Source organism: Terrapene carolina, unplaced genomic scaffold, assembly GCF_002925995.2.
Source record: "Terrapene carolina triunguis isolate 2854851 unplaced genomic scaffold, T_m_triunguis-2.0 Scaffold199, whole genome shotgun sequence".
NCBI classification, from domain to species: domain Eukaryota; kingdom Metazoa; phylum Chordata; order Testudines; family Emydidae; genus Terrapene; species Terrapene triunguis.
In genome coordinates this window covers 2,497,998-2,518,526 of record NW_020664550.1, presented here as the reverse complement: position 1 = coordinate 2,518,526, position 20,529 = coordinate 2,497,998, and the positions used below count along the sequence as shown (strand labels likewise).

The window sequence follows — 20,529 nt, the reverse complement described above, 5'->3', positions numbered from 1 at the left end:
CCGTAGCCAGGAGCGTGGTTTACCAATGGGCATCCTCCCTGCGATGGGTGAAACATAGGCATCCAACCCAGGCAGCTAACAAAGGAGCATCCCCTCCACCCCACCCCAGCCCCCCGACATACGCACACAACCCTCCCTCCTCACCACACACGTCTCATTGTCCCCTTATCCACCCAGGATAAAAAGCCCAGACAGCCACTGGCCGCCAGGGCACAAGCCCTCGCTGAGAACGGGCCCATCTGTCACAGTCTCTAGGGCTGCAGCAGGCATGAGCCGGGGGGGAGCCTGCTGCGATGAGCTCTCCCAGAGCATTCCAGCGCAGCCTGCGCAAACGGGGCTGGGCTACGGAGAGCGCTGCAGAGCTCAACTGCACCAGGCCCCCTCGCTGGCGCCACTAGCTCTCCGCAGCCTCTTGCAAGCCCCTCTCTCTGACTCCTCTCCCTGCGGCAAGATGGAAGGCTCAGCTCCCCTCCCTCCCTGCCAGGGCTTCCTCTAACACCCACCAGCATAGCACCAACGGGCTGAATTTCCGGGGGCTCCGGCATCCCGAGCTTTGACCCTGCCTAGGCCCATATTCCTGGCGTATTCTGTATTATCATTACGGGGCATGCAGGTAGGGCGAGGAAGGTCTCTGTTTGCTTCTAGATCATGGCAGGGATGAGACAACCATTCAGTGAACTAACTAACCTTTGCTGCAGCCTTTCCAAGTAGGAATGAACCCCTCAGCCAGCTCCAGTTCTGTCTCTGACCTGTCTATCCCCAGGAGCCCACTGGCTCTGATACACCCCCCATCAGGGCACTCTCTGCAGCCCTGGCAGAGCAGTGAGGGATGGACTATGAGCCTATATAGGCCTTTACCAGCTCTGAATTCGATGGTCCATTGCAGTGCCATGGCCCAAGACACCCACATGTGCATTGTCCTCCTGTCTTCCCTGCAGAAATCCAGCTGGAGCTCTGGACACATCTCACCACGCAGGGGTGAGAGTAACATGGCATGGAGAGGGTGGGGGTGGGGGTAGACATACATTATATGTTCACTGCAGCCAGGTGTCCACGACTCAGTAACGCCTAAGCTGGGCGTGGGGTGTGGAACAGAGCAGATCAGTAGTGCTTCTGGTCCTAAGAGTGGGGAAGTTGTGCTAACCTTTGGCGTACCTAGTTGTCCCATACTCCACTGCAAAGGGAGATATCTCTCTGACCTCAGCTACTGACGCCCTGGAACATGAGGACCGAGTGTCCTCGTAAAGGATGCTAAGAGACTGTGATGCCCCTCCCAATTCATGCCTTGTCCCCTCCCAGCCCTGCTGCAGGCTCTTCCCAATGCTGCCTGTAGGATGCCAGCCTAGAGGATGCGAGAGGGCGACGTGGACTGGGGCAATCAGCCCAGATGCTCTTTGTCAGACTAAGGCAGGGCAGAGAGCCTTAGAATGAGGGCGGGATTCCAGACACTTAACATGCCTTTGAACTGTGCAGCTGCAGCCATGGCCCAAGGCTTCTGGCCTCTGGGGAGAGACCACACTGGCTAGGGGGCCGCAGACCAGACGGAGTGAAGGGGTATCCTGAGATGTAATTCCAGACAAGGAGCCAGGCACATGGGTAGGGATCTCCCCCAATCAACCTTCAACGCCCAGCAGGGACACGTGGCTAAGCCCTCGTACCTTGCTGCCCAGGTGATAGGGATGCGGTGCGTGGCGTAGACAGTGAAGGAGAGGGGACAGGTGAGGAGACAGGCCTCCTGGCTCAGATGGTGCTTCCTGTTTCCATGCACCGCCGTCTGGAAGTCTGCGTTGAAGGTGTTGCAGTAAAGCTCCACCAGATCCAAGATGGCGGCTGTCAAGGTCTCCACGACCTTCTCTGTAAGGGAGCGCAGATGAGGCATGAAACAGAGATGTTCTGGAATGATGCCCCCCAATCTCCCCTCCCCTCCCCTCACGCTGGACCTTGGTGGGGAGGTCTCCGGTACTGCCAGCCCATGATGGAAGCTCCGGTTGCCTCTATCCTGCTACAGATGGCCATGCCCTACCCACACCCTGCATAGTGACCTGCCTAGGGGCTCAAGCACATTGTGGGACGTTTTTGGGGGCTGATTAAATTATTTCAAGCTGATGTGACTCTGCATGTGGATCTTTTTCAGAGGGAACAAGTCGGGGGCAAAACCCCCCTGAAAACCGAACATTTCAGGTTTTTTGTTGGAAATGAAGAAAAAATGATAAATCCTCTCCCCAAAAAGGCCATCCCCCCCCAAAAAAAAGTTTTTTTTTAAGTTTGTCCCACTCTAAATAGGGGGGAGGGGACTGAAGATCAAAAGCACCACGAATTCTGCAACAGAATGAGCGGAGAAGAGAAATTACCCCGATTTTCCCTCACGGCCAGAACATTTGGATCCTGTCAAGGAAAAAGAAACCAGAAGAGCAATGTTAAGGTTATTCCAGTGCCCTCAGACGCAGCTGTAAGCAATTGTCCAAGCCAGCTACTTTATGTAACAGCCTCCCAGAGCCTTTCCATTCCCCGCCACTCAAGCAGCAGCAAACAAGGAAATACAGCGAAGGCAGTTGCACAGTTTCAGCTGTTCAGGAATTTTACATGTGGTATGTTGGCGGGGGTGGGGGGGGGATAAAAAACAGATGAAAAGGGGCCAGATTCCCTTTATTTGCACCCACTACCCTACCTAAATGTGCCTAGACGCCCTCTCCAGTCTGGAAAGCTGGGTTCTCACATATGGGCTCTTCACTGTGAGATTAACCAGCTCTTGAAATGAGACCGGATCTCTGCCTAGGAGATACAGTCCAGTTCAGGGGCGAGCTTCGAGGCTTAGTTTTGTAGCAGGGAAGAATGTCGCCTGCAGTGGAGGGAACCACTGGGTGACATTCTCTGGCCTTGGGCTACACAAGAGGTCAGGGGGATCTTGATCACTAGCTTATGGTAGCCGATCAGAGCCTTGCTGGCTTTGAAATCTATGGGCCCGATCCAGTGTCCACTGAAGGATTCCCGCCACTGCCTTTGGATCAAGCCCTATGAAGCCAGCCCACGGACGGCCTGCTCCCCGCTGTACTGTCTGTTATGCTGGGCTTTGCCAGACTCAAGAGATGATGCTCCCACCCTTCCCCAGGGAGATTATTCCACAGCCTAGAAAGATCTCCCCAGCCAGAAGCCCCACCGCGGCTCATACACACCCCGTTAATGCTCAGCCTCAGTTTCCCTTTAATTTCACCCCTTTCCTCCAAGCTCAGCCCCCCTGCTGAGGAGCTTCTGGGTCCTGGCCTCTTACCTTCTGGATTTTGGGCTGCATGCGAGAAGGGCAGGCTGGCAGCTGGTTCAGGGCTCCAGTGATTTCCTGGGACTCCACAGCAGCCAGGGCATTGCAAATGGCCATGACGGACTGGATCACCCGGTCGGCTTTCAGCTGGAAGTCTCCCTGGAAGGGAAAGCCGGGAGAGGCTCATGGTCTCAGACTCCACTGCGCAGTGCGGACACGCAGCCAGATGGCTTGACCTTACCACCACTGCTGGGGTATGCTGACATGATAGCCATCTTATGGACTTACAGCAGGGGCCATAAGGAGATCCACTGGAACGCTGGCCCAAGGACACCTGCGTTTTAACCAGCTCTGTCCCACCACAGCACATTCTATCTGACTCCACTGGTAGCATTCGCAGTCCAGCCAGTCCCAGCTCTACCCATGCTCAGGCATCCTGGGAGAGACCTCTCTCTCTCTTGGGCCAGGTGAGCGCAAGCAGCCGTGCAGAGGTGGCAAGGGGGCTGAGCGCAGAAGGAGTATGCTTGAGATAAAGCAGCAGCCCAGGAGGAAGGGAGTGGATGGAAAGCCGAGGAGTTCCTGGTCTGGACCTGCCCGGAAGAGGTGGAGAGGAGGGTCCCATGGCATATGCACTGTCCATGCGTCTGCATCCCAGCTACCAAAAATAGAGTTGGGGTGGGGGGCAATGAGACCCTTTGTGATCTCTGCACTGTGCTGGACACTTGAGCTTTGCCCTGTCCTCCATTTTTGTACCCCCCTCCGCCCTTGGGAGGTACATGTAGCCAGGAAGAAAGAGGAGACTCTGTGGCACCTAAAGAAAGTCACATGCAAACAGAATGCAACAGGGGATGGTGGGGATAATGCCTTGTAGGTGCCCATCTGCACCTGCATTCTTGTGTCCCCTCCAACAAGACAGCCCAAAAGAAAAGACAGAGCCACTGCTGAGCAAGTTCCCAGCCCAGTATCTGTCTCCTCATGGTTCATCATACATCCTTGATTCTCTGCAGACCTGGCTGGGAGCAGGCTGCTGCTGAGCAGGCAGGATCCTGGCCCCTTCGGCATGTGGGTTTGGCACTGGGAGAGCACAAAGGGGAAGCTTGCGGCTCTGCCCCACCCGGTCACGTGCGAGAGACCCAGGGGCCATACCTCATCCGCTAAGTAAGGCTATGGCTCATTCCCCAGGTCCCAGTGTCACAGGGATGTGGGATTCTCAGCACTCTTTAATCTGTTTGGCTTGAGACTTGATACTCAGGACTGATTTTGGACTGGGTAGGGAGCGGATACCTACACTTATTGAAATGGAGGTGGCATGGTCTAACCCTGAGGTTCCCAAGCTGAGCATTATGGACACGCATGATGCTGCCAGTGCCACTCCTTCATATGTAGCTCCAGCCAGGACACCTCAAACCATGGAGCTGGAGTTGCCACTAGGGGCTGCTGCTGTCCATACTATGACAAAGTTTGGGAATCCCTGGTCTAGTGCACCAAGCTGGGAGCCAGGAGACCTGGGTTCCACCCATGGCCATGCAGTGTGACTCTGAGCGGGTCACGTCACTGGTCTGTGCCTCGGTTTCCCCATCTGTGATAATGGCCTCTACCCTCCTTTGCCAAGCACTCTGAGATCCACACATGAAAGAGGCATATAGAGCAAGTGCCTGGTCTTCTTATCAATTAAAGACTGTGTAAAAATTAATGACCAAGGATAAAGGGTCAGATTTTGTTTTGGATCATAGTAATTATACACATTCTATAGCTCCTTCCATCATGGGATCTCAAAGCACTTTACAATCATTAATGACTTAACCCTCACTGCCATCCCAGCAGGTGGGTAAGTTCTATCTTCATCTTACAGATGAGGAAACAAGGCACAGGGAGGGGAAACGACTTGCCTGAGGTGAGTCAGTGACAAAACCATAAAAGAACCCAGGAGTCCTGACGCTCAGTTCTCTGCTCTAACCCCTAGGTGGGGCACCCTCTTCTAGACTTATTTCAGCCTCTTGCATCTGCGAAGCTGGGCTGGAAAACTGGTGAGGACTGGCTCTGATGAGGGATCCCTGACTGGAATGAGGAAGTAGAGAGTCAACATAATGTGAAATAAGGCAGAGAAGGTTCAGGTTCAGGATCAGGTCAGCAATCCTGTTACAGGCGCGGCCATGTCTAGTGAAAACAAGACAGGCTTATTGGCCCTGAGGTTTAGCAGGAAAAACCTGCATGTGGGTGACGGGCAGACATGCACTGGGTCCCAGAGGACAGGACTGAAAATCAAGTAGGTAACTAACCCCCCCACCCCCAGAACAGAAAGCCCCATGGGACCTTCATTACAGGAATCAGCGTTCCCTAGTGGTGAGAGCAAAGGCCTGGAAGTCAGGAGATCTGAGCTCTGGCCCCACTCCATTGGGCCAGTCCCTTCCCGTCTCCGTACAACAGGGAGAACACTGACCCACATATGAAGGGTGCTCTGAGATCTGTAGATGACAGTTGCTATGGAGTGGCAAAGTATTGTTAGAAGCACTAAGACTGGCATTGTGGAGTCCAATCACACTCGCAACTCTGGTCTTCACACACAAATGGCACTGGATCCACTAACGGTGTGGTTTTAAACTGATTTAGTTAAGCTGTGGCTACTGTGTGTGTGGATACTCTGAAACCAGATCTACTCTACAAACTTTTCCTGGCATCTCTATGTTGGTCCGGGGTGTGAGAAGATGTGGTCTGTGACTGACACAGCTGTGCAATTTTGCGGGTATAAGCTCTATCCACACTGGGGCCTGGTCTACACTTAAAATGTAGGTTGACATAACTACATGGGTCGGGGATGTGAAATATCCACATCCATGCCTGATATAGCTATGGTGACCTAACCCCTAACGTGGACACAGCTATGTGGACGGAAGAACGCTTGTGTCAACCTAGCTACCATCGTTCAGGGAGGTGGAGTTCCTACAGTGACGGAAAAACTCCTGTAGGCCGTGTCACAGAGTGGGGTAATGGTGGCATAGCGATGGCACTGCAGTCCCTAGAGTGTAGACATGGCCTAGGAGCGCTTTGCCGGTATAGTATACTGATGTAGCTATACCAGCAAAGTCTTCCAAATGGACCTGAGCTTAGATCAGCTTAGGAGTGGTTTGTTTTGGTTTAGCTTAACTACAATAAACCCCCTTAAGCGGAAATGTGTGTCCACACAGCCATGTGCGTGGCTTCAATGAAATCAGATTAAAAACCCATTTAAATTAAGTAGGTGCAACTTTCTCATGTAGACGAGGTCCGGTTTACAAGTGCAACTAAACTGCTATAAACCAGGTGCAATCTAATAAGCGTGTCCACACTGGGGTTTGCACTGGCTCTGCTAAAATTGTTTTTATAGCTGATTTAAGTTAAACTGGAGCAACTTCTGTGTGTAGACAAGCCCAGACATGCCCCTCACCCCCAACTGTTAAATTGCTGCGCTCTGTACTGGTGTGTGTCCAAGTACAGGGCCCATCCTGTCCCGGGCAAGCCACACTCACCTCGGCTGCTAGGAAGGTGTCAACCTCATTGTGGAAGGTGTCGAAGAGGAGACTCAGGGCTTGCCTGGATTGGAGGAGATAGGAGAGAACTCAGCTTAGAGAGAGGGAGCACGAGAGGTAGCCATGGAGGTACCTCTGCACCAATTCTCACCGCACAGTCCATCCCTCTCACGCAAACAGCGTTCAAGTGCAGCCCTGCAGTGCAAGTGCCTTGCTGCCTGGACCCATTTATGTTCCTCCACCCTCCTGCTCAGCACACCCCCATCCAAACCCCTCGGCACCCCCAATGGGAGCTGTACACCTCACATCACCACCTGTCCCCTCCTCTTTACCTGCTGATGGTCTGCTTGATTGGCCTCTCCTGCAGGTGAATGTAATGGTTGAGCGTGGAAGGGCTCTGGTCATCGTTCACCTGTAGGAGAAAGAGACCTGTTTAGGTGCATCTGATCTGCTAGCGTTAACCCCTCCCGGTCAGGGATGCTGGCTGTACCTAGTATGACTTTCTGGCTGACATCTGCAAAGTCACTGATGTCATTTGAGATACCAACTTCCCACTGAAAAGTAAGTATCTTTGAAGGTCTCAGCCGCTAGCTCCATGTCTGCTGAGAAGCGTGTAGGGGCTCCTGGGTTCGGCAGGATCACTGAGGAGGGTTCTGGCCGAGAGTGTTGTGATTAAGTTAACATAAGGGACAACCTACGTTGACAATAATCAGGGAACGTTTCCTGACACTGAGATCTGCAGGGCTGTGGAGTAGTACCCCCAGAGCCCCGTTGCTTGATACATTTAGAACTAGCATGGGCAGATGCAAGGAACAATCTCATATTGGGCAGGGGATAGACTAGATGTATCGAATGGGTCTTTTCCATCTCTAACATCCATGGCTTCCTCTGTAGAGCCGTGCCTAGCAAATCTCTCTGCATTTGGGAAGAATTCAAGGATGAATTGCTGGAGTTTAGAAGCTGGACTAAATGAGCGCTCCCAAAGCAAGCCCTGGTTGCAATGGGAAAGGCCGGGAGTAGGGAACTTTTAGCTGGTGGTGGGCAGGGGTCGAGGTGGCAAGCAGCCGCAGAACCGAACCCGCTGGAAGGGAGCTGGTGAGGCAGCAATTTGCAGGGCACCATGGCCTTGTCCCCCCAAATCAGCAACCCCGGGATAGCTGGTGACCCTCCCCACCCCTGCCCTGGCAGCGGTGGAGATCAATGCCCCAAGTAGCGGCAACAGCATGCATCAGTTCAGTGCATTCTCAGTTCCTCCTCGAGAGCAGCTGCTCACCGTCCTGGCAAGGTCGCTGCGCACTGCCTTCCTCTTCATCAGCTGCAGCCGGATGTCAATGTCAAACTTCCTGCAGTGCTGGATGTATTCGTGGCTGCCCAGGGCGTGTTTGCTGGAAGGATGAACAAAAAAAGACAGCTGTGGTCCGAGGCCCCGCTCCAACCTGCAGCACAGGCTTCAGAAGGGAAAGGCCTGGAAATTCAAGACCTCCGCTTTGATAAGGATCTTCCGGGCCTCTAGCAGATGGATCTTAGCACTGGGGAGCAGGAGTGGCTGTGTTCTAACTCCAGCCCTGCCAATGCCTGGCTGGCTAAACCTAGGCAAGTCTCCCCCCGTGCCTCAGTTCCCTCCCCGCCTCTTTAAAACAGACGTTATTGGGATTAGTTAGTAAGTGCTAGAAAGTTATTATAGAGGCACTTGCCCTCTCAGCTCCTCACCCACTGAAAAATGGGCCCTCACTCAAGAGTGCCATGCTGAAAGGGTGAAAAGGGGAGCTTCCCCGGTTAATATAAACCATAGGGATGCAGCAGGGGAGAAGATGAACCTGGCTACCAGGGTCTCTCGGCCTCATTCTTGGTTACACATGGGCGACCCAGGGAAGCACAGCAGAAGTAAGGGCAGCCCGGAGCTTGCACTAACTTACAGTGGGGGCTGGGCAAAGCCCTACAACACAGGAAGCCCAAGTGGCGACTGTCACGTACAAACTCAGTAAAGACCAAACTCAGGTTGAACCAAACTCTGGGTCTGGCCTGGCCTGGCTGAAGGGCCTTATCTAGAAGCGACAGGAGCTGAAATACTCTGGAGGCAGCTTGCGATACAGAATCTCTCTCTCTGTCAGCTGCAGCAGAGAATCGCCCAGTGCGGCTTTCACTGGCGCCCCCCCGAAAGCAGAGTGCAAGGTGGCCAGGGAGGGGGAAACTGAGTTAAAACACCTGCACGCTCAAGGGCAGGATGGCCTGGAAATAGGAGGGTGTGGGAAGGAGTGCGGAGTAGGAGAGATGGGAGCACATGGGGGCAGTGCAGGTACAGGCCCAGAGGGGCTGGGGACAGCATGCTGGGAGGTGAAAGTATGGCACTGAGAGAACAGGGAACAGGGCTACAGATGGGATGGGAGCAGGAGGATGGCGTCTCAGCTCCTTTCAAAGCTTTCCGCTGAGGCTTTCAGAGCTGCCCAGGGAACACGGATGCCCAGTTCCTATTAAAATGAATGGGAACCAGAGGCTGAAATTCCCTAGGCAGCTTTGAAAATCTCAGCTTTATTGTCTAAGTTGCCTCGCACCCGACCTGGCGGTTCAAATGCGGAGCAGGGCGGGAGGGGGGCTCCAACTCCTGCTGCCTGTGCACACTGGCTGCCCAAACCCTGCTTGCACTCTGCTGCAACCCAAGCCGGAACCCAGAGACTGAGCTGGGCCGGCCCTTGCCTCAAACTCCTCTGACGGAGGGAACAATGCAGGAGTGGGGGAAGCTGCAGCAGGAAGCCCTGCCTCTCCCAGGCTGCTCCGGCAGGAATAGCTGGTTCTTATCTCAGCACAGCCTGCATCCTGACCTGCACCCCACACACAGCTGGTGCAACTGCCTAACATAACCAGGCAAGTTCAGGAGTAGGGAAGGGGTGAGACTTTGAGGTGGTGGGACTAAGTGCCCAGTGATAGCCCAAGGCCTGGAGGGGGGTTGCGACTGGGGTCGCTGGGGCAGAAGTGCCCAGACCCTGGTCCCAGTGAGAGGATTTTTAATTCAGGTTCTCTGATTTTCTCCACATCCTCAGCACTCCCAACACACCTCCTGCCTGCACTCTGCCCTACAACAATAGAGCATTGGTTGATTCCGTTTTCATCAAAAAGGTTAGCGGAAATCAGACAACAAACATGAGTGTAAATGGGGTAGAATCGGAGTCTAAAATCAGGAAAGAACAAGTTAAGAATTACTTAGACAAGTTAGATGTCTTCAAGTCAGTAGGGCCTTGTGAAACACATCCTAGAATACTTAAGGGACTAGCTGAGGAGATCTCGGAGCCATAAGAGATGATCTCTGAGAACTTGTGGCGGACAGGAGAGATCCTAGAGGACTGGAAAAGGGCAAATATACTACCTGTCTATAAAAAGGAGAATAGGGACAAGCCAGGGAATTATAGACCAGTCAGCTTAACTTTGCTGCCCAGAAAGATAATGGAGCAAATAACCAAACAATCAATTTGTAAGCACCTAAAAGATAATATGGTGATCAGTAACAGTCAATATGATTTGTCAAGAACAAATCATGTCAAACCAACCTAATATCCTTCTTCTATGAGGTAACAAGCCTTGTGGATAGGAGGGAAGCACTAGATGTGATATATCTCAGTTTTAGTAAGGCTTTTGATACTGTCTCTCATGACCTTTTCATAAACAAACTAGGGAAATATAGCCTAGGTGAAACTATTGCAAGGTTCCAACTGGCTGGAAAACCACACTCAAAGAGCAGTTGTCAATGGTTCACAGGCAAGCTGGAAGGACATATCTATGCTAGGTCTGGTTCTAGCATAAAAGATTTGGACAATGGCATAGAGAGGACACTTATAAAGTCTGTAGACTATACCAAGCTGGGAGGGATTGCAAATGCTTTTGAGGACTGAATTAGAATTCAAAATGGTCTTGACAAACTCGAGGAATGATCTGAAATAAACAGGATGAAAATCAATAAGGACAAATGCAAAGTACTCCACTCACGAAGGAATAATCAATTGCACAAATACAAAATGGGAAATGGCTAAAGAAGAATCCTAAAGAGTACTAATAAAGAGTACTGCAGAAAAGGATGTAGGGGTGATAGTGGATCACAAACTAAATATGAGTCAACAGTGTAACGCTGTTGCAAAAAAAATGAACGTCATTCTGGGATGTATTAGCAGGAGTGTTGTAAGCAAGACACGAGAAGTAAGACATGAAAAGCTCTGCTCAGCACTCATGAAGCCTCAACTGGGGTGCTGCGTCCCGTTCTGGGCACCACACTTTGGGAAAGATGTGGACAAATTGGACAAAGTCCAGAGGTGAGCAACAAAATGGTTAAAACAATGAGGAATCTGGTGGTGCCACTGGACTCCTCATTGTTTTCTTAACAGAACTGTCACCCAAATCTAGATTAATCTACAGAAATTCTAGGATATTCTGAACAGACCAAAAACTATCTATTTTCAGTCTTGCAGCAGGAGGAAAACAAAAGATTGCTGATGAGCACAAGAGGTTCAGACTGAGACAGTTTACATGGCGATTGAGTTAGCGCCTTTGACAATAGACAAGTTTTTTACCCCCGAAAGCGTATGCCCAAATAAATCTGTTTGTCTTTAAGGTGCCACCGGAATCCTCGCTGTTTTTGTGGATACAGACTAACACAGCTACCCCTCTGATAAAATGATTAAAGATGTAGGAAACATGACCTAGGAGGAAAGACTGAAAAAATTGAATTTGATTAGTCTGGAGAAGAGAAGATTGAGGGGGGGACATGATAACAGTCTTCAAGTACGTAAAAGGTTGTTATAAAGAGGAGGGTGATAAATTGTTCTCCTTAACCACTGAGGACTGGATAAGAAGTAATGGGCTTAAATTGCAGCAAAGGAGATTTAGGTTAGACAGTTGAAAAAACTTCCCAACAGTCAGGGTAGTTAAACACTGGAACAAATTGCCTAGGGAGGCTGTGAAATCTCTGTCATTGGAGATTTTTAAGAGCAGTCAGAGAAACACCTTCTCATGGATGGGCTAGATAATACTTAGTCTGCCTCGGTATAGGGGACTGGACACCCTGGTAACTGGTGGGTGTGTGGCTTTGTGAACAGCTTGTTAATTATCTGCAGACCCATCGGGGGAGCTAGCACATTGTTCCTGGGGTATCATACCAAAATGGTAGCACACTGGGTACTGGTTTGTGTGTTATTATTTTAGCAACAGGTTGTTGATGATAAAAAAAAATAGAAACTAGTTAGGAAGGAAGGATGATCCAGTGGTTAGGGCATGACCCTGGGACTCTATAGATGGTGGGTCAATTCCCAGCTCTGGCACTGATTCCCTGTGTGACCTTGGGCAAGTCACCTAGCCTCTTTGTGCCTCAGTTCCCCACTTATACAAAAGGCATGATAACCCTGCCCTACCTCACAGGGGCAGGACAAATACACTGAAGATTATGAGGTGCTCAGATACTATAGTAATGGGGCTCATAAAAGAACTTTAGATAGATAGTTACTTAGTAGCGTAGGACCAGAAATAGTCACAGGCTTTGCATGTTTGCAGCAGCCTGACGACAAATCTGCCATCTAATCTAGGCATTTCTGGGGCATCCAGCATGGTAAATAGGTATGGATTTCAGCACAGCCTATATCTAGCATAGTGAAGGGGCTATTGGTTATGGGCCCTTTGGGTTCAGTATCACTGCCTCCAATTGAGCACCGGTGATTAGTGATGGGAGTGAAGTGAGTTTGCTGAGTCTCAGTCAGACTGGTGCCTCCTTCACAAAAGCCACCATTGAAAGTGACAAAGTTTGAACAGGCCGTGGAGAAGGAGTTCCCCTGTCATCTCTCCGGATCAGGGGCAAAGGACGTTGGTGAGGACGGAGCAGGGGAAGCTTATGTTATATCTGCTGAAGAAGGGACTTTAGTGGGGGGAAGGAGCCTGGCTGAAGACTGAACACTGAGGGCCTTATGTCCCTCTTGTTTACACCAGTACATCTCCACTGACTTCAGTGGACTTGCTCCTGCTTTGCACTGGGCGTGAGTGAGAGAAGAATCAAGCCCAGAGAGTCCAGAAACCGACGTGTCAGTGTAGGATGTTTTCTGATTGCTGAGCAGCCTGGTTGGCCAAAACAGCTAGGGGAGGCTTTGAGCACTCCTGGCATCTACTGCATTTTAGAGAAGGGGGGCGGGGAGATCAGAAACAATGTGGCTTTGTTCAGGGGCTTTCCTCCAAGGTCTTTCCAGGAGACCAGTGAAATGGAGCACCGCATTCTCACCCCAGCTCATTAGGGACCCTTCAGAGTGTGTGTGGGGGGGTGGGGGGTAGGAGAAGAGACAGGGAACATCTTTGCTCTATCCCCAAGACATGCTGTTCCCTGCCAAGAGGGGACACAGCCCATAGCAAAGACGAGCCGTGTCATTGCCAAATGTGTGCAAAGATTCACAGCGATGAGCAGGGCATGTCGATTAGACAGCTGAAAAAAAAAGGACTTATTTGTATTACTCTAGCCTCAACATGCCTGGGCTGAGATTAGCTCCCCATGGTGCTAGGTGCTGTACATACACATAAGATACAGTCCCTGTCTTGAAGAGTTCACAATCTAAACAGACAAAGGATAGAAGAAAGAAAATATTATAACCTCTTTTATAGATAGGGAACAGAGCACAGAGAGGGATGAAGTGATTTGACTAAGGTTACTCAGTGAGTGAGTCTGTGGCAGAGCCAGGATTGGAATCCTGCTCTCCTGAGTTCCAGCTCGGTGCCTTAACCACAAGACCAGCCTTCCTCCCTCCCTGAAGCAAAGCTGACATCAGACACCCTTTTGTGCCTGTGCAAAAGTTTTCAACATTGCCTTTCTCTGCCACCCTCTGCAATCAGTTTGTGCTTTAGATGCAAGGATGAGAGAAAAGCTGTCTCCTCTCTTTGTAACCATACACCAGATCCTTTTAAGAAAAAAGAAAAAAAGACCAGGAGGAGCCTGCAGATGACAAGTCGGGAGCATTATTCCCTCATCTGATGTAAATTACTTTTTCAGAGGGAGGCTGCTTCTGGTTTAGGCTCATTATACACAAAGGAAGACAATTTTTCTGCTGACGCTGACAGCATCAGTAGAAAAAGCCCAGCTGCTAATGAGGAGAATTTGCAGCTCGTCTTGGTCCCTTAGCTCGGAGGCTGGAATGGTCTTGCCAGTTCTCAACTGGCAGAGTTTTCCCCTCAAGGCTAGCCAAACTCCCCCTGGAGAGAGGCATTTCCAGCAATCCACTGCAGTTGCAATGGCAATCATCCGAAGAGATTTTCTATATAGGTCATATATCTATTTGCTTTGGTAAATATGGCTCTTTAATATATATGGTTTGCACACGGCCCTCTCTAAAATACACACACACACAACTAATAGATATTGGGCTTATTCCTCAGCCACGCATGAGCTCGGGGCAGATGGAAAACAGGGCAAAGGCGATTCTAAGACGAAGGGCTGCTCTAAAGGGCTGGAGCAACTAGGGCCATTCTGCCAGCCGGGCAAGATTTGCTGGAGCACAAGGAGCACAGCCTCGCCCCCTGCCCAATCCTAATCACGCCCTTTATGCAGAGGGCGGGGAATGGCTGGAATGGAGCCAACCAGGAGATTCCCCTGCACAAGGAGACTTCCCAACTGCCCCTTTAGGGCCTAATTCTGTGGCCAGTCAAGTCAATAGCAAAGCTCCCAATGACTTTGTTGAAGCAGAGTCAGGTCCTTAGGGCAGCTTGTTCTGGTTTGTTGTATGTAATTACCAGGAGATGTTTTATTTGCCCATACGGCCATGTATGTTACATCTATATGATTTTGTGCCCAGAGAACGCCTTTCATTCTAAGGAGCTTTACAGATAGCTTATCTACAGAAAAACACTTCCTCCACCCATGAAATGCAGCAGCCTCTGGGGTGGAGGCAACGTCAAAACGCAGGGAAGGGAAGTTTGTATCAGGGCAAACAGCTGCAATGACAAAAAGCACCAGGCGATCTTTAATGCCCATGTGCAGCAGTCAAGGACATCAGTAGTACTCGACTCTTCTACCTGGGAAGGATGAAAGGCTGAGCTTCCCCTGCTGGGACTAAAACCTGTGGTTTCAGGAAGGCTGGTAATGCCAGACCTGAGACTTTGCTCTCTAAGCCATTTACATACAGACTCTTCCCTCCATGACTGCAAAGAAAGCCAGCCTGTGGTTAAAGCTATGGTACAGCCTGCCAGGGCTGCAGAGGAGCCGGAAATAGCCCTGAGACTAGAAAGCTTTTATTGCTTTCCATGCTGGAAAGCAAACTGGTCTGGGCGGTTTATTCCCTTGGATCTGGTCTCCTGCACGCTCCAAGCCATCCTCTGCTGAGGACTCCATGTGGTTTAAAAGTCTGTTCACTGACAGCCCAGCCAGGATAATAGGGGGTTTTTGCTTGCCAGCTCACATTCTCCGGCATCATTACTGGGCCACAAGCTCTGAAGAGGCAAAACTAAAGCCACCTTTAAAGTCCCACCAACTGGGAGTAACTCCGTCATGGAGAGACTGACACTTAATGGTGATGAATGACAAGTGGGGTGACTTCAGTCACTGGCCAGCCATTGCTCCAGTGTCCCCCTGAGCATCCTTGTTTTGCTAGGAGCTCAGAGCACACAGGAGCAAACTGAGAGTTAGCAAAGGAAAAAGCCAAAGTAGGGGACCGCAGATGGCTCAGGGGCAAGGAGGCTTTCACCACCAGTTCATTGTTAGAGCCTGCAGGCTGTTTGGTGGCAAAATCAAGAAGATGGGTCTCAGTCTAGTTCCCAGAGGATACCTGTCCACATCACAAAAACTAGCCACTAGCACTAACGGGCCACCCTAAGGAGGACAGAACGGGCAATGGAGACTGAACGAAATCTTTTCCCTCCTAGACGTGGTCCCACCAGGTGAGACACATCAGCAGGGCAACGTGGGAAATCTTGCAGTCACACTTGTCCTGTGGCTATGCAGAGGATGTCAGTCACTATGGCACCTTTCCCCACAGGATTATTTATCACCTGTGTTGCTGTAGCGTCTAGGAAACCCAGTCATGGACCAGGTCCCATTGTCCTAGATGCTGTACAAATACAGAACAGAGACGGTCCCTGCCCCAAAGAATTTACAATCTCTTGGTTCCTTAATCACCACTGGTTCCCCGTTTCGTTTTTCCTCAGACCCATCCCTACACTTTATTTGTCCATGTATTTTCATAGAATCATAGAATATCAGAGTTGGAAGGGACCTCAGGAGATCATCTAGTCCAACCCCCTGCTCAAAGCAGGACCAATAATCCCCAGACAGATTTTTGCCCCAGATCCCTAAGTGGCCCCCTCAAGGATTGAACTCACAACCCTGGGTTTGGGTATTTTGCTGGCCTCTATTTTTTGGGGGGCCCTCCAGTCCTCTCTAATGGAGACGGAGGCTTTGGGGTCGTTTCAAGGGTCCCAGGCCTTCCGCAAAGGTTAAATAGGCTTGCACCACAGCTGGGCAAACATATTCCATTAAACCCCCCCCCCCCCCCCCCCCCCGCCTGGACCCCCCCTCTTTTTTTTTTTTAAGTTGCATTTTGTTTGACATTTTTCAGCTTCCCAAATGGGAGGAAGCACCAGCACATTTGGGGGGTTTCATCATAAAAGCATAAAAACATTGTCAGCAGGAAAATTTGGCAAAACCAAACCGTTTTCAAAACCCCCTTCCCTCTCCCCCTCCAAATTTCTATTTACCCTGTTCAGCCGGCCCTAGCTGGCAACCTTTTGCCAGCCACTTAAAAATAAATACCAAAAATTAAGCTCTCAACTTGATTGCCTGACCCAGTCACTTCGCTGAGTATCATCAGGATTTTTATTAGTATTTCAAGAGCTTTTCTTGGCCGCCCTCTAATATTCTCCAAACATGAGCTCCCCAGCGCATGGGGTCAAGGGGAGTTACTTATATCCTGCAGCAGGAAGATAAGGCTCCTGCCTTTCTTGGCAGGAGAGTCCCAGTGATGTCGGGAGGCAGGAAATGGAATAATCCAGGGGGCTCCTGACTTGCGTTCAGATAAACCCAGCTATTGCACAACACCGACCCGTTCAGGAGACGCAGTGCCCCGGGGAAAGTGGGAGGGGCTGGGCCCAACAGCAACCACAGGGCTTGTCATGTGAACGTGCAAAGAAGCATGAAAGGAAGGACAAACGAAAGAGGGGACAGAGGAAGATGTTTGGGGGCTCGCTCCCCTTTTCCTGCCCCTAGCACAGCTAGGATTCGACAGCTCTCCACCACCGACCGCTCCCCCGGACACCAGGGGGTGTTCTGGGTGCACCAGGGCAGGCTCGCTGAGGTCCCTACGTGCGGCCGGCCGGCCACTGCTTGTTCACTCACTTTTGCAAGAACTCTTCCAGGCCGCAGAGCTTGAGCACGAAGTCGTCCACGTCAATGCCGAGCAGCTCGTCGTACGTGTAGCACAGCGTCTGGTAGATGAGCAGGTCCACCGTGGAGGAGCCTGTGGGGGCAGGGAGGGAACAAACCCCGCAGGGCGAGAGCTTCAGGCCACGATTCTCTTGGGCTCCCCATCCCACCCGTTTCAGTGACCGAGACTCTACTCCCCACAATCTCTCTCTGCACCCGGCTGGAGGTGGAGTCACGCGAGGAAGCGCACGCTGCCTCCACAGTGTCCCATTCCTGCATGGCGAGATCCCGGGCAGCGTCTAAACCATGCGGCAAGCCACCGCCTAGGGCAGTGGTTCTCAACCTATTTACCATTGTGGATCGCATATGCAGCCCTCTGTGTGTTATGTGGGCCACATGCCACATCCACACAATATATATACTACTCGTATGGCCCTGAAGATATCACATGGGCCGCAGCTGCGTGCTGATTGGGCCACAAGCGGCCCATGGCCCATCAAAGTCAGTGGAGACACTCCTATTAACTTCAATGGGCTTTGGATCAGGCCTGTAATTTAAGGCTTATCCTGCCTTAGTCGTATCCAAGCAACCACATCCAAAAGAGGACCAGAGACCCTGGTGCACATGCAGTGATGGAGAGTGAAAACGAGCTGAGACATCTGCACCTGGATCTCAACCCCACTCTGGCCTTCTCGGATGCAGCATTTGGTGCTGCTCATCACAGGGGGACACTGAGAAATTCAGAACCCAGGGTTTAGATGGGGGGGCCCCATCTCTAGCACATATCCGCCCATGGGGGCAACACAGACACTCTCTCCTCTGGGAGAGGAGCCACTTTCACCAGGATCACGTCTGTCCCATAGGAGCTGGAAGATGAATTTGCAGGAGGAGGCAGAAAACACCACCGCTTGAGCTGCTAATGGCAGCCATCTTAGCCCCCTCATTGCTGTGGGGACCGGCGGAGGTGTGGGTTTCTCGCCGCACGAGGATACCGTGTTCATAGGTGGACGTGAGGGCAGCAAAGCATCATACTTACCACCCTAGCAGAGACTTACAGTCACAGGTGAAAGTGAGGGGTTCCTGCACGCTGTCGCACACCACGGTCACCTTCAGGCTGATGCCGTGGCCCAGGTGCTCAGGGCTGAGGTTGACCGTGCTCCAGACAAAGCCGGTGAGGGAATAGTCCTTGGTGCTGTAGCCGGATCTCAAGCTGCAGGCAGAAGTGGGGGGAGGGACAGAAGAGGAGTTAGAGATCCCTGCCCCATCCACAAAGGGCTTTATCCCTCACTGTGTGGTGGATTCTCCCCTTCCTCTCTCCTCCTTTCCATAGAGGCACCAGAGGACTCTCTCCTGGCCTCTTCTCCTCCCTTTACAACCTAGCTCCTAGTGATCTCATCGGCTCACATGGCCGACACCAGTGACTCCCACCATCTACCTCTCTCTCTCCAACTCGCCTCCCTCCATGCAGTCCTGCATCTCGGCCTGACTCTTTGACATCTCCTCACGGGTGTCTCATGGCCAGCCTGAGCTTGACGTGGCCCATGCCAGCTAAATCCTCCTGCTCCCCTCTTTCTCTGTCACCATCAGCACAGCCTTCCTCCAAGCAGTTCAGGCCTGGAGCTTGTGTCTTGGACTCCACCTTCTCTCTCTAGCTGAGATACCAGCCTCCATCACCTGTTTTTCATTTCTCCCATGTGCCATTGAGCATCCTTGCAAGCCACCCCTTATGCACAGAACGCCCTCTCTGAACTAATCTGCAAAGCCACCTCCCACTCCAGAACTAAGGCTGCAACGCCTAAGGGAAATTGCCGGTTGGCAATAACTAAGCGGGTGGCCAGCAGGGATCACGGATATCATGCTTAATATTGACTTGAAACCAGCTTTTAGTGCAGCTAGCCAGACAGCAGGCCTCTGTTTGCTTCCCTTGGTGCATTCAGTTTCCTTATGTCGGGAAACCATCCGCCTAAGAGAGTCCTAAATGGTCTTAGTTCCCCCTCTTGCTTTCCCCTCCTTCCCTCACCTACATGCGGCAATGTAGCCCTGAATGTTAAGAAGATATTTACCATCTTCCCACGCTGTCCCTCTATAAAGCTCTCCCAGCCCCAAAGTGTTGAACAGAGCAGAAAGGGGCATCCTTATGTTGTCCCCCCGAATGCCCCTTTTATAGCTTTCAAACACCAACCGGGCGCCACCCCCACCCCCCTCTCCTGTGCCGCTTTGCACGGAATTGTGCCAAAGATTCCAATCACTGCCCAGCAAAAATGGGCTTGTCGTCTCATCACTCGCACCCCAGGAATGACCCTTCCCCGGCGCCACTGCTTAGCCACCATGCAGCACAAACAGCGGAGACAACAAAAGGCATGTCTTCCTTCTCCCAAGATTAATTAAGCCACAGTAATTAAATCCCCAGGGCATTTCAGCCACCAGTGCACTGACAGACCTCCGAGTTATGGCCTGTGCTGCAGGGCAGTTAACGAAGGGGAGACCCCAGAAAGACGGCTTGAACGCGTCTCAATCCCTCCCAGGTACTTACACATCTAGCATGTGGCAGAAAGCAGCCACCTCTTCGTCCCTCTCCTCGGAGACCTCAAACAGCTCATAGCCATTAGCTAAGGAGTGCGGTCGGGAGGCAACCTAACACGGAAAGAGAGCAAGAGATGCAGGGATAGTAGCAAGAAAGCTCATGCAACCAGCAGCCAATGGAGTGGAAGGGCCCCAATTTCCCACTCCGCTGAGCTCATTTCCAAGTCACCATGGGATGCTTCTTACTCCCTTCCCCCCCCATAACACGCATAGGCTATGTCTTCACTGCAGTCTACCCTCGAGTTGGGCGACCAGGGCCGCCCAGAGTGGGGGGGCAAGTGGGGCAATTTGCCCCAGGCCCCACAGGGGCCCCCACGAGAATATAGTATTCTATGGTATTGCAACTTTTTTTTATGGAAGGGGCCCCCGAAATTGCTTTGCCCCAGGCCCCCTGAATCCTCTGGGCGGCCCTGTGGGCGACCAAGACGTGGTTCCTCTCCCTTTCACTGGATCCAGTTGCGAGAGACGCAAATATTTCTGGGTGTGCATCCCAGGGTTCATAGCACCACTGCTCACTTGGACGCTCTGGGCTTGCTTTCGCTGAGCATTGTGGGACAACTTGGCTGGCCCCATGAGGCCGGATTGTGGGCAAAAGTGGTAGAGGCCTGGGAAATTCATGTGACAGCCAGACACAAGCTGGTGTGGTGTTACCGCAACTGTTGTCGGAAACTGTTCCTCTCTGAGCATCGCTATTACAAACGGCAGAGAGGGGCTAACACATTTAATGGAAATTCTCCTTTGACTAGGGAGCAAGGTAAGATGCAGCATGCGGAGAAGGGGTACAGTAATCAGAGCGGGTTGAAATGTTTTCATTGTAT

General features: G+C 51.5%; 1 protein-coding gene across 1 annotated transcript in view; it reads right to left on the bottom strand.

The window, feature by feature from the left end:
* LOC112118399 (phosphatidylinositol 4-phosphate 3-kinase C2 domain-containing subunit beta) overlaps positions 1 to 20,529 on the bottom strand; it is a 78,070-nt gene that overhangs the window by 26,162 nt on the left and 31,379 nt on the right. Inside the window, exons 3-11 of the mRNA XM_024216683.2 lie at positions 19,662 to 19,762; positions 18,184 to 18,338; positions 17,102 to 17,222; positions 8,036 to 8,147; positions 7,095 to 7,174; positions 6,763 to 6,826; positions 3,269 to 3,415; positions 2,352 to 2,385; positions 1,659 to 1,854 (exon numbers count right to left, since the gene is read on the bottom strand). Coding sequence (XP_024072451.2) covers positions 1,659 to 1,854; positions 2,352 to 2,385; positions 3,269 to 3,415; positions 6,763 to 6,826; positions 7,095 to 7,174; positions 8,036 to 8,147; positions 17,102 to 17,222; positions 18,184 to 18,338; positions 19,662 to 19,762 — 1,010 coding nt within the window. The remainder of the gene's footprint in view (positions 1 to 1,658; positions 1,855 to 2,351; positions 2,386 to 3,268; positions 3,416 to 6,762; positions 6,827 to 7,094; positions 7,175 to 8,035; positions 8,148 to 17,101; positions 17,223 to 18,183; positions 18,339 to 19,661; positions 19,763 to 20,529) is intronic.